General features: G+C 58.3%; 2 protein-coding genes across 4 annotated transcripts in view; one reads left to right on the top strand and one right to left on the bottom strand.

The window, feature by feature from the left end:
* Nucleotides 1-798: 798 nt before the first annotated feature.
* LOC147223977 (uncharacterized) lies at nt 799-3,462 on the bottom strand. The gene is made up of 5 exons (XM_086164936.1): nt 2,741-3,462; nt 2,112-2,406; nt 1,959-2,039; nt 1,813-1,893; nt 799-1,703 (listed from the first exon to the last, which is right to left on the bottom strand). The coding sequence occupies exons 2-5, from the start codon at nt 2,401-2,403 to the stop codon at nt 799-801; spliced, it is 1,359 nt and encodes a 452-aa protein (XP_086021062.1). The 5' UTR covers nt 2,404-2,406; nt 2,741-3,462.
* A 1,260-nt stretch (nt 3,463-4,722) lies between these two features.
* dgkd (diacylglycerol kinase delta) overlaps nt 4,723-12,500 on the top strand; it is a 16,231-nt gene continuing 8,453 nt past the window's right edge. Inside the window, exons 1-10 of one of the 3 annotated variants that reach the window (XM_086164304.1) lie at nt 4,723-4,892; nt 8,210-8,320; nt 8,400-8,480; nt 10,986-11,090; nt 11,179-11,311; nt 11,429-11,535; nt 11,634-11,759; nt 11,839-11,941; nt 12,027-12,189; nt 12,289-12,397. In XM_086164304.1, the coding sequence (XP_086020430.1) occupies nt 4,761-4,892; nt 8,210-8,320; nt 8,400-8,480; nt 10,986-11,090; nt 11,179-11,311; nt 11,429-11,535; nt 11,634-11,759; nt 11,839-11,941; nt 12,027-12,189; nt 12,289-12,397 (1,170 nt within the window). In that variant the 5' untranslated portion in view covers nt 4,723-4,760. Of the gene's footprint in view, nt 4,893-5,341; nt 5,455-8,209; nt 8,321-8,399; nt 8,481-9,248; nt 9,378-10,985; nt 11,091-11,178; nt 11,312-11,428; nt 11,536-11,633; nt 11,760-11,838; nt 11,942-12,026; nt 12,190-12,288; nt 12,398-12,500 lie in introns of those variants that run through there. The other 2 variants (XM_086164305.1, XM_086164306.1) reach the window with 2 other exon arrangements.

Below are 12,500 nucleotides of genomic sequence, written 5' to 3' on the forward strand. Positions count from 1 at the left end.
TTGTGTGTGTGTGTCTGTGTGTGTGTGTGTGTGTGTCTGTGTGTGTGTGTGTGTGTGTGTGTGTGTGCCCTGAAATCAAAGAAGTCTCTGACAGACGCTGGTTTTGTCTCAGTGTGTGGGAAAGGGTCAGGACCCCCACCCTGCACACACACACACACACACACACACACAGCGGCCGCAGTGTGAAAGAAGCAGCGAGTATCAGCTGACACAGGAGATCAGATGACCACGGAGACAAAGAGGAGACGAGCCGGAGATAAAGCTCTGGTGTTTCTGCTTCCTCAGACCTGGAAGTGCTTTGAGAACTTCTTGTCCTGATAACCTGACCTTCTGGTCCGGTTCCTTCCCTCCAAGGCTTTCACAGCAGGAGAGCGGTGAAGGACAGAGGGTGGAACCGGCTGAAGAGCTGCGGTTCCTCAGCTGCTGCGGGTGAAGGTGGAGGACGAGGAGGAGCCCGCTCGCGCCCGAGGACCTTCGGTCCTTCCGTCCCGGACGAGAGGAAGGAACGTGGACTTTGGACCGAATCGCCTCGGGCTCGTCGGGAACCTGACGGGGAAGCTGCGGCGGAGAACATCCCACTGGGACGGTCTTCCTCCGAGGTCGCCCCGATGAAGAATGGACCCGGGAGCCGGCGGAGGCGAGCGCTCACGCGGTCCGCTTTCCTTCCGGAAGAACCCGGACCTTCGGCCGGAGGTCTTCTGTCTGAGAGCGGCTAAGACGGATCTAAGGGAGAAGGTGTGGTCGTAGCGCCCCCTCCGGGCGGGGTCAGGGGGCGGGGTCAGGGGTCAGGGGGCGGGGTCAGGGGGCGGGGTCCCCGGGAAGGGAGCCCCAGCCGAAGCCGTCCCGGGGGATCTCCGGGGGGGTCGGGGGCCCCCGGAGCATGGCGGGGTCGCAGGCGTCCGGGTGGAGCAGGAAGCCGGAGAAGGTGCTGCTGGCCTCGCTGCCGCCGAACATCCCGTTGGTGGCCTCGTTCTTCACCTGCAGCCACACCCGGCCCCCCCGGGCCAGACGCAGCACCACGGCGTGGGAGGCCGTCCCCAGCTCGCCGGCTTCCGTGGTCTTCACCACCGGCGTGAAGTCGTGGAAGAGGCCCACCTTGAGGACGCGGTCGTGGACGCTGAGGCTGTAGGAGAAGACGTAGGTGCCGTTGACGGGCGCGGTGAAGAAGCCGGAGGTCGGGTCGTAGCTGCCCTGCAGGTTGTAGAGCACGCGGGAGAAGATCACCGGGGTGTTCGGGGGGGGGAAGCTGGAGGCCAGGCTGGCCGAGAAGGCCGCCTGGATGGCGGGCATGCATGGGCCGGGGGCGCCCGGCAGGCCCGGCGGCCCCTCGGCACCCAGGGGGCCAGGGGCCCCTGTGGGGCCCTCCGGGCCCGGATTTCCCTTCTGACCCGCGGCCCCCCCCGGCCCCGGGGCCCCGCGTTCGCCCTTGGAGCACTCACAGTCCCCCTGGGGACCCGGGTCTCCTTTGGCCCCCGTGGGGCCAGGAGATCCAGGTTCTCCCGCGTCCCCCGGGTCCCCCTTCAGGCCTTCGGGACCCCGAGGGCCCAGGGACCCGGGCAGACCCCTGGGCCCCGCCGGCCCCGGCAGCCCGGGGGCCCCCTTGGCCCCCTGGCCGCTGGCACAGGCCTCCGGACACAGCCCGTCCTCACCCTTGGGCCCACGGACCCCGGGGTGGCCCTCCAGACCCGGGTCTCCTTTGTCACCTGCAGGACGACAGAAAGCTTCTCAGGACCGGCAGGACCGGCAGGGCCGGCAGGACCGGCAGGACCGGCAGGATCGGCAGGATCGGCAGGATCGGCCCCCGTTGCTCACCTTTGAGGCCCCGGGCCCCCTTGGTCCCAGTGAAGCCCTGGACCCCCTGGCAGCCCTTGTGGCCCTCGTCCCCTTTCTGTCCTAGGGGTGAACACGGGGTCAGTGCGGGATTTGAACTTCCAGCATCAGAGGAGGCGTGCGCTCACCTTTGACTCCGGGCCGGCCCACGAAGCCCGGGGGGCCCCGGAACCCCGTCATCCCGCGCACGCCCGGGCTGCCCGGGCTTCCTGGGGTCAGAGGTCAAAGGGGTCAGTGTGTGAAGGTTCTATTCCCGGGCGGGCGGCAGAGGAGGGTCTCACCTGGTAGCCCCCGGTCCCCCAGGTCCCCCTTGGGCCCCGGGGCCGTCTGGCAGCGGGCGCACTGGCAGAACCAGGGCAGCTGGTCCGGGGGCAGGGGCCCCTGCAGCAGCATCTGGCAGTAGGCTTCCAGGGCCCCGGATCCCGGGCCCGTGGTGTTCTCCCCCTCCGGGAACCAGGACCGCCAAGGGCCCCCCGGCTCCGCGGTCGGAGGGGGGCCCGGGGGCTCGGGCATCGCCGTGACGACGCACAGACACACCGCCGGCCACAGCAAGAGGAGGCGGGAGGAGGACATGGCCTGGACGGGAGAGCAGTCGTCACGGTAACTCATGGGACTCAGCACAAACGTCCACATCTCAACCCATTCAGAACCCCATCAGAACCCCATCAGAACCTCATCAGAACCCCATCAGAACCACAGCTCAGACTGACGTTTCCATCTGTCTGAGACCAAAGATGGAGATGGAGGGGAGCACTGGGAACCCTCTGCAGGTCCTCCTGTCTGAGTACTTTACTCACAGATATACTTCGAAACACAGAGTACTTTGGTGACAAAGTCAGTTCTGGTCCCAGAAGGTCCACCTGCTGACCGAGCAGAACTTTCACTAAAGTCAGTAAATGGTTTTACTCACTGGCGGTCTGGAGGTTCCTGGAGGTTCCTGGAGCCGCGGCTGATCTGAGCCCTCAGCGCCGCCGCTATAAGCACCTGGACACACCTGGCCCCGCCCCCAGGTGTGTGTGTGTTTGTGTGTGTGTTTTTGTTTAGATCTGGGGCTCCAGTGCTGTGGTCTTTTCTTTAATACATAACATGACCCCTTTACAGCAACACAGGTGTCACATCACACACACACACACACACACACACAAAGACATATCACACACACACACACTGACATATCACACACAAACACTCATACATACAAATGCACAAATTCACACACACATAGAAAGGCATAGACATGACATTACACACACACACACACGTTGTATGGTGACATGATCAGTTCCAGTATATCCTCCATGTCCATCGGATGTCTGGCCTGTCAATCAGGATCGCTCAGGTGACTCCACCCACTGGTTGTGTCCTGGTTGTACAACCGTTGTGTAATTGTTGTGTTACCGGGTCATGACTCTCAAACCTCTTGTCTTTGAGTCATCAATCACCCCCAGCAGTGTGTGTGTGTGTGTGTCTGTGCTGTCAAACAATGACATCATATTGAGTGACAGGTGGTCTGTTCTAGCCAGTCGCCATGGATACACACTGATCACATTCTTCCACCAAACTAAGAATTACATTATCAGACATTAAATCTTAGAACAAAAAAAATGATAAAAAATATTCCTTTAAAGGGCAGTGTGTTTGTGTACGTATGTGTGTGTGTGTGTGTGTGTGTGTGTGTGTGTGTGTGTGTGTGACCTACATCAGCTGACCTGCATGTCATGTCTCATCCTGATTCCCAGGATTCACTGCCACTGATATTATACCTGTGGAAGTTTTCCCTGGAGTAGAGGCTGTTACACCTGAGAACTCCCAACCAGGTCACTGAGGGAACACACATACACACACACACACACACACACACACACACACACACACCATTCCTTATATTATGGGGGACGACAGTGTTGAGTGTCTCTGGTGGCCAACCCAGTTTACCTGACCTCCATCCTTCCTCTCTCTCTCTCTCTCTCACACACACACACGCTCATACTCACACACACTCACACACAGCTCTTAGAATGAACATGGAAAACTACAGCAGCTCAGATGTTATCTGTATGTTGTGCACGTGAGTCCCAGGTGTGTGTCTGTGTGTGTGTGTGTGTGTGTGTGTGTGTGTGTGTCATGTGTTTTCCAGCTGGTTGTTGCTGATATTGTGTCTGATTTCCAAACTAATCTCCAGGTGTTTAGGGTTCCTGGTGTGTTCCTGCTGCTCCCCCTGATCTTCAGCCCATCTCTGGTAGGTCTGGAAGAGGACTAGGAGGCAGAGCTGGAGGTCGCAGAGATGAAGATGCTCAAGTTCTCTTTGGGAGTGACCAGGATGGAGAGGATCAGGAATGAGTCCATCAGAGGGACAGCACATGGTAGCACATGGCATATGGGGTTGTGGAGAGAAGGTCAGAGAAGCCAGGATGAGATGGTTTGGATAGTTAATGTATTGGTAGACAGATGCTGAAATTGGAGGTCTAGAGGAAGACCAAGGAGAAGATGGATGGACGTGGTGAGAGAGGAGGATCCAGAGAATAGGGTTAGATGGAGGAGGTGGATACACTGTGGAGAACCCTGAAAGGAAAAGCCCAAAGGAGAAGATTCACTGGAATTAGACGGTTGCGACGGGGCTAAACCTCAACATCAGCAACTGTAACAACGTCCACAACATTAATGACATGATTAACGATACAAGAACAACATGACAACAACCTCATCAACATCAATGGCGACCTCCACAACAACAAACAACGGCTTAATCAACATAAACAACAACATCTACATTAACAATAATAAAAAAGAACCAACCCAAACACATGTCATGCTCCCCTCGGACACTAGGGGGCAGCAGACGCCGCCCTCCCGGGCTGCGGTGCGCTGCCGGCGCTCGGCCGCCAGGGAGCGCTCCGCCCCCGGCCCCTCCGCGGTGGTCTGATGGCAGGATGGCGGAGGCAGCGGGACCGGAGTCCGTTCGGTGCCCGGACGAGTCGTCGGACAGCGAGCCGGAGCAGGAGGCTGGGACTCCGCAGAAACTCATCCGGAAAGTGTCCACCTCCGGTCAGATCCGCAGTAAGGTAGGGGGCCGCCCGCGCCCGGGACCTCGGCCGCTCGGCGGTGCTTCATTCAGCGGGGGTGGGCCACACGGAGCCCCGAAACACTCCGTACCCCGTTTCAAAATCACACCCTCCATCTTCACTTGGTCCGCGGACGAACCGGCAAACGTGTCGAACGGCGGGGAGACCTCCCTCCGGTGGCCGGAAGACCGGGGAGTCATTCGGCGAGGATCCGGTCCGCCGAGCACCGGGCTTTCTTTCAACATTTCACGGTTTCCGCGCGGAGTGACAGCTGCTCCCTCCCCCCGGCCCGCCGGCGGCCGGCGGCCGGAGCGGCGGGCTACGAGTCCGCCGCCGTTTAAACACCGACACCCCCCTCGCACCGGGGCGGACCGAATGGTTGTGTTTACGCCGCAAGATAGGACGCTATCGCACCGATCACCGATCGATCAGGGGCTTCGATCGGCCTCGGGTTCGCCGGTATTCTCAGGAATCGCAGGGATTCTCAATGGAGTTTGGTCCGGGCTCCTCCTCCGATACACACCTGGGCGCTGCGGGCTGAGAGCCGCCCCGCCGCCGCCCGGTAACTTTTCCGTTACATTAACTTTGGTGCATTACGTTTACGATCGATTCTGTTGAATTTGTGGCCGGAAACGAGCGGGAAAGCTGCGGAGCGTGTTTCCGTCTCTCCAGCCGCGATGTGGAACTTAGCTAACGGCTAACGAAGTGCAGCCGGAACCACAACAGGGATTTCGACAGTATTTCGGGCTTCGGCCGGATCTGACGGCAGCAAACGACCGGACGGGACCCGCCCGCGGTCCAGGTTCGACGCCGAGAAACCGCTGGTCGAAGGCTAACCCGGCTCATGTTGGCTAGCGGGGGGTCGTAGGCCTCGGCCGAAGCCCCGGCCTTTCCTAGCAGTGGCTAGCTACGGCCGGTGGCCGAGTCCCGGCTCCCAGCGGGACTCAGTGCGGGCTGAGGGCCTGCTGTCCGGCGGCTCTGTGTGTCGGTGTGAGGAGGGACACGGCGGAACACCGGGGCTTTCACCGGGCTTATGGAGTTGGGGGTGGGTGTGGGTCCGGACACCGTCCGAACCTGCTTTCCGGTAAAACCTTGCTGAGCGCTTACCGGAGCGGGGGGTTCTGATGCGTTCAGGCGCAAGAGAAAAGCTCGGACACCGGGGTTTTTGGAGTGCGTTCAAGGCACCAGTGAGAAACCGTTATAGTGACTAAACTCAGCTCATCTTCTCTTCTTCATCCTCCTGGGGAGTTACACCTGAGTCTTTCTCCTGAGCTCAAGGAGCCAATCAGAGTCCGTGCTGGGTGTGACATCACATAGGTAAACAGCAGCGTGGCCTCGCCCTGAACTCGGAGCAGGACCTTCAACCCCTTCAGGTGCTCCGGCTTCTGGAAGCGTCTGGTCGGACATGTGACTCGCAGGTGCAGGCGTGCAGGTGTGAGGCTCCTCATTAGTGTCCTCACTGCGAGGGAGGCTGAGCTTCTGGGTTCCACAGCTTCCTTTACCTTTGTGCATGCCAGTTACCAGTCCGGTGTAATATTAGCATGTTAGCGCTCGGAACCCTAATGCGTCTTTGGCCGGGAAACACCTCGAGGTTTGTGCATTCACAGACGTCGCTGAGTGTTGGTATCAAGCTAACTGTCAGCTGCATGGCTAGCATTTAGCCAGAACACTGACGTATGGGATAAATCCAGCATGTTAGCTTTGGCGGATTGAAGCTAGAGTTAATACTCATGGCTCTGTCACAGGTTGCTCACATGGCGTTGTCTAAGTTGTGTGTCTGTCTGTCAGCAGAGGTGGAATGTTTACAAGTTGTGTCGACTGAGAGTGGTTCTGTGATGCATCGGGCGAGTGTGTATGTGTGTGAGACACAGAAATGAACAGGGTCATGGATCTTCATCAGCAGTCACGCCAGGACCCGTCCGCGAAACAAACACTCTCAGTCGGACGGTGGTGTCGCAAATGCAGAGTATTTAACGTAGACAGCAAACATCAGAGAGGGTTGATGGTCCTTCTTCCTTACCGGCTGAGCGTATTAGTGCCGACCAAAGCGCGGAGATGTGATGGTGTGACAACACGGGAGGAGAGGAAGAACATGAGTAGGTCAGCTTGAATGAACACGATCAAGAGGAGCTTCGTCCGAAACCACATCAGACTCCTCAACCTCACGGTTCCACAGTCAGATCAGAAATGACCTGATGTTGGAAACTCCACTTGGAAGCAAACCTGTAGAAGAGCACTTGTCTGGGCGACTGGTCCGGGTCCAAAGGTGTCTGAGCCGATGAGCGCCAGATGACACCGTTGTTGGTCGGATCCAGATCCCGGGCTCTGCAGGTGTGAACACAGACACGTCCCAGGGTCCCTGAAGGCAGCGATGGCCTGAGTGGACTCTGCTGACAGGAAGTGTGTGTGGCAGGAAGCATGGAGGCTATTTAAAGCTGTGGAGCATTGAAAAACACACCGTGTGTGTGTGTGCGTGCCTGCGTGCCTGCGTGTGCAAGCGAGCGTGGGCGCTGGTATATTTTAAGGATGAGGATTGACTCTTGGGTGATGTGTCATGAAGAGAAAACATAGTAATGTGGATATAAATGCAAATATTGCACAGATGGAGGTGTGAGGGATTGTTAGAGGAGGTTGATGGGAAGTGCAGATGTTTGGTGTTGAGAGCAGTGATTGCAGCAAAGGCTCAGGAGTTTGTGGACTTCTGTGAACACTCTGATCAGGACCTGCTGCAGCGTTCCTTCTTACAGCTTGGATGCTGAAGGAACGCCTACAGCTCCAGAAGACCGCCACAGAGAGCGGTGCAGATCCCACCATGGTGCCATAGAAGGTCCTCAGCAATGTCCTACACACACACACACACACACACACACACACACACACACACACACACACACACACACAAGGACCTCTGTCTCCTCAGGAGGTGGAGACCACTTTGGACATCCGTATGGTTTGTCCAGTCCAGCTCGTTGTTGAGGTGGACACCCAAGAGTCTGTGCTCCTCCACAATCTCCATGTCCAGGCCCAGGATCCTGGAGGTTCCTCGCCGGGACCCAGGGTGCCGACCACCACCTCCTTTGTCTCCCTGCCATCGATCTGCAGGTGGTTCAGGTCACACTGTCGGTGGGGACGTCCCTGTTCTCCTGATGGTTCCCCTGAGATAGTGGGAGAAGTCCCTGAGGTGGCAGCTGACGTTTACTGCCTGTGTGTGTGTGTGTGTGTGTGTGTGTGTGTGTGTGTGTGTGTGTGTGTGTGTGTGTGTGTGTGTGTGTCCTCCTGCCCTGTGTGGTGTGATGTGACCTGTGACCTCTTTTCAGACGGTGCTGAAGGAGGGGAACTTGATGAAACAGACCAACTCCTTTCAGCGCTGGAAGAGACGCTACTTCAAGCTGCGAGGGAGGACGCTGTACTACGCCCAGACCGCCAAGGTGACGCCGCCGCCGCCGCCGCCGTCACTGTGCATGGCGGTTGGTCAGCTGACACACAGTTTCCTGTCTGTCTTTCAAGTCCATCATCTTCGACGAGGTGGACCTGACGGACGCCAGCGTGGCCGAGTCCAGCACCAAGAACGTCAACAACAGCTTCACGGTGAGTCCACAGGCTCCGCCCACCGGCGCCGTCCCGCTGACGCAGCTCTGACGCTCATCGGTGGGCTCCTGAAGGCTGGCTGAGGACCTGCAGCTGTTCCTCAAGAAGAACCTGAAAGCTTTGAGGTTCTTCAGGTTCACTGAGGCCCACAAAGACAACCCTCAGTGTCAGCGGCAGTCTGCTGCCTCCTGCTGGACCCCGAGGGCCTCACGCGGTGGAGGTCTGGAACCCCTGGCCATGGAGAACATACGAGTCCCGACACTTCTAGGACATTTTTCAAACATGAATGTGGATGTGTGTTTGGTGGGCGGGGCTTCAACCTGTGAGCTCTCACTCTATTGGCCGTCCCAGCTGTCAATCAGCCCAGAAGGCTCTGGAGGAGGTTCTCCTCCGTTTGACTGACAGGAGATTATTCTTAGGCCTCCTCCTCGGGGCCTGTGTGTGTGTGTGTGTGTGTGTGTGTGTGTGTGTGTGTGTGTGTGTGTGTGTGTGTGTGTGTGTGTGTGTGTGTGTGTGTGTGTTCAGTATTAATAGGAGACTGATCAGCCCATGGTCTGTTACGACACACAGATTGAGTCATGGGGTGAAACAGCACACACACAGGATTACAGTCAGTATGAATGTGAGGATTTGTCCTCCGTCTGAAGACAGACAGGAAGCTTGCCTGAGTCATGCAGGAGGAAGTGGGAGGAGCTGAGGAGAAGAGGAGGAGAGCTTTGAGCTCAGAGCAGAGAGGAGCCTCAGACAAGCCAGAGCCGGTCTGGGACCAGAACCCTCCAGGACACCTCAGAATCCCCTGGACCCTGCAGGACCCTCCAGGACCCTCCAGGACCCTCCAGGACCCTCCAGGACCCCGCGGGTCTGTGCGGTGCTGGTGACAAAGGTGGATGGGAAACGGTAAGAGCCTGTTGGACGTCAGACGGCCGTGGTTCCCAGGAGGTCAGGAGGAGCGGAGACGTGATGACCGGCCGTTTCTCCTGGTTCCCCCGGGTTCTCACGCTGTGAAGGTGCTGGATGCCGGCGGGTTTGGCCGCTGTGGGAGAAGGTTGCATCAGGTCTGGAAGAGAAGAGTCTTCTCTGGATCCACCATGTTTCCAGCCCGTCTCTGGTTCTCTCCCTCTGTGTGGTCACCTCCTGGGAGACACACCAGTGGCAGGTGGAGATGATCTGGAAGTCGTCTGCTGTCAGACGGGCGGCCAGTGTTTGTCTGGGTTCTGCTGAGCTCTTGTCCTCCTCACCCCTCTGCTGCTCAGGTGATCGGAGATGTTCTCGTAGCTTCCTGACCGGATGCCGTGTGAGGTCCTTAGCTTTCTAAGACGAGTGTTGTGATTGGCCACCGGAGAGCTGCTGCCAGCAGGAGACCGGGCTGCGGTCCGGCAGCAGGACCTCCGGGTTGTGTTTCTGGACCCCTGGTCCACCGGAGCGGCACCGAGGAACCCGGGTTTCTCCTCTGACGTCACAGTGACGCGCTAACGTTGGAGATGGAGATGATATCATGGGGGAGGGCCTGTGCTGGAGGTTGTGAGGATGAGGAGCGGCTGTGGATGAAGATGAAGATCAGACTGTTCCCTGATGACTCTGTTATATAATGAGCCTGAGTCACATGCTGCTCTGAAAGGTTCCTCAAAGATGATGATTTCCAGCCTCGCCAGTCTGGTGGTCCTCAGCAGCTCCGGGCAGCGGTCCAGCCCCAGGCCCAGGCTGGAGGTGGAAGCTGGAGCCGAGGGGCCCGTCTGGAAGCTTCCACCCGGAAGTACCCTCAGACTCAGGACCATGGCCTGGAGATGCAACCTGAATGGCAGCTCCTCAGCCCGCTGCGAAGCGCTCCGGACCTGGGCTTAGAACGTCAGAACAATGATCGACAGGCACTTCCGGCGTCCCGGAAGCTCCCACAACTTCACATGAGGAGGTCTGGAAGCCAACCGGAGATGCTCCACCGTCAGATCGGACACACCCTTCTTTTCTCTCATTGGTCAAACACCTGACGATGCTTAGAACTTTGTTTCATGGACCTTTGCAGTCCCAGAGCCTCTGAGGGCTCAGCCTTCTCCACACTTCTGCTGAGGTCCGCCCAGGACCACTGCAGCGTCACCATCCGTCATGTGGAAGTCATTTTTCCCTCAAGGATGTGTGTGTGAGTGTGTGTGTGTGACTGTGTGTGTGTGTGAGAGACTTCTACGTGTGCTGGCGTCTATTTCTGTCGCCGTGGGAACAGAGGCCTCATTGTGGAGCAACTGAACAGGAAGTGGGTGACCTCGTCTGTTAGTCTGGAAATAACAACCCCACACACACACACACACACACACACACACACACACGGTGGTTCTATTCCAGAACAATAGTGCATGTGCTGCCAGCTGCAAGCTGGTTCCTCAGTGTTTCCGCATTCTGGGCCTTCACTGGTTCCAGTGGACCAGAACAGCCTGGTATCTGGAGACCTTTAGACTCCAAAACTCAAAGTGTGTGTGTGTGTGTGTGTGTGTGTGTGTGTGTGTGTGTGTCTAGGTCATCACCCCCTGCCGGCGTCTGATCCTTTGTGCTGACAACAGGAAGGAGATGGAGGAGTGGATGGCAGCACTTCGCAGCGTCCAGAACCGGCAGAACTATGAGGTGAGACTTTAGGTGCTGTCTCACACACACACACACACACACACACACACACACACACACTCACTGTTTGATGTGCCCTCCCTCCCAGTCCACCCAGTACAGCATGGACCACTTCAGCGGGATGCACAACTGGTACGCCTGCTCCCACGCCCGGCCCACCTACTGCAACGTGTGCAGGGAGGCCCTGTCCGGGGTCACCTCCCACGGCCTGTCCTGTGAAGGTACCAGGCTCCGCCCCCTCGCCAGAGGACATTATCACGTTGCCTTCGTTTCTCATCGTCCCTGTGTATTGTGTGTGTGTGTGTGTGTGTGTGTGTGTGTGTGTGTGTGTGTGTAAGTGTGTAAGTTCAAGGCTCACAAGCGTTGTGCGGTTCGAGCCACCAACAACTGTAAGTGGACCACGCTGGCGTCCATCGGGAAGGACATCATCGAGGACGAGGACGGGGTACGGCGCTCGCTCTCCCCACTGTCGGGCCACATCCGTAAGCGTCCTGCGAATGACCCTTGACCCCTGCCCCCTGCCCCCTGCCCCCTGCCCCGCAGGTGTCGATGCCCCACCAGTGGCTGGAGGGAAACCTGCCCGTGTCGGCCAAATGCAACGTGTGTGACAAGACGTGCGGCAGCGTCCTGCGCCTGCAGGACTGGAGGTGCCTGTGGTGCAAAGCCATGGTCAGTGTCTTCCTCCGGGGTCGGGCAGGAAAGGCTCACGTTAGTTGGACGCCTGGTGGTCATGTGACTGGTCCTGCAGGTCCACTCCAGCTGCAAGGAGCAGCTGTCCTCCAAGTGTCCTCTGGGCCAGTGCAAGGTGTCCGTCATCCCCCCCACCGCTCTCAACAGCATCGACTCTGACGGTGAGGCCGCCGCCGCCGCTCGCACCCCTGTGTCGGGTTTGCCCCCACTGACCCCGCTGACCCCCCCTCCCCCCCGTGGGTGCAGGCTTCTGGAAGGCGTCCTGTCCCCCCTCCTGCACCAGCCCACTGCTGGTCTTCGTCAATTCCAAGAGCGGGGACAACCAGGGGGTGAAGTTCCTGCGGCGCTTCAAGCAGCTCCTCAACCCGGCGCAGGTGTTCGACCTGATGAATGGGGGGCCGCACCTGGGGTGAGTCTCGGGGGCGCGCGCACACACACACACACACACACACACACACGCACACACACACCTGAGAGGCAAGACTAAGCCCTGATTTGGGTCTGTCAGGCTGCGTCTGTTCCAGAAGTTTGACACCTTCAGGATCCTGGTGTGCGGAGGAGACGGCAGCGTCGGCTGGGTCCTGTCCGAGATCGATGCTCTGACACTGCACAAGCAGGTACACACACACACACACACACACACACACATACACACACACACACACACACATACGCACTCAATCTTCAAAAACAAAGATGACGGTTGCCATTGAAGCACTT

The sequence above is a fragment of the Fistularia commersonii genome, chromosome 18, assembly GCF_037954325.1.
Source record: "Fistularia commersonii isolate RoL2024-O1a breed Wild chromosome 18, RoL_Fcom_v1.0, whole genome shotgun sequence".
In the NCBI taxonomy this organism is placed as follows: domain Eukaryota; kingdom Metazoa; phylum Chordata; class Actinopteri; order Syngnathiformes; family Fistulariidae; genus Fistularia; species Fistularia commersonii.

Coding starts and splice junctions, on each gene's coding strand:
- LOC147223977 (XM_086164936.1), bottom strand. CDS start 2,403: ATGTCCTCCTCCCGCCTCCTCTTGCTGTGGCCGGCGGTGTGTCTGTGC. Junction 2,040..2,111: donor GGGGGACCGGGGGCTACCAG/GTGAGACCCTCC, acceptor CTCTGACCCCAG/GAAGCCCGGGCAGCCCGGGC. Junction 1,704..1,812: donor GGGGGCCCGGGGCCTCAAAG/GTGAGCAACGGG, acceptor GTCGTCCTGCAG/GTGACAAAGGAGACCCGGGT.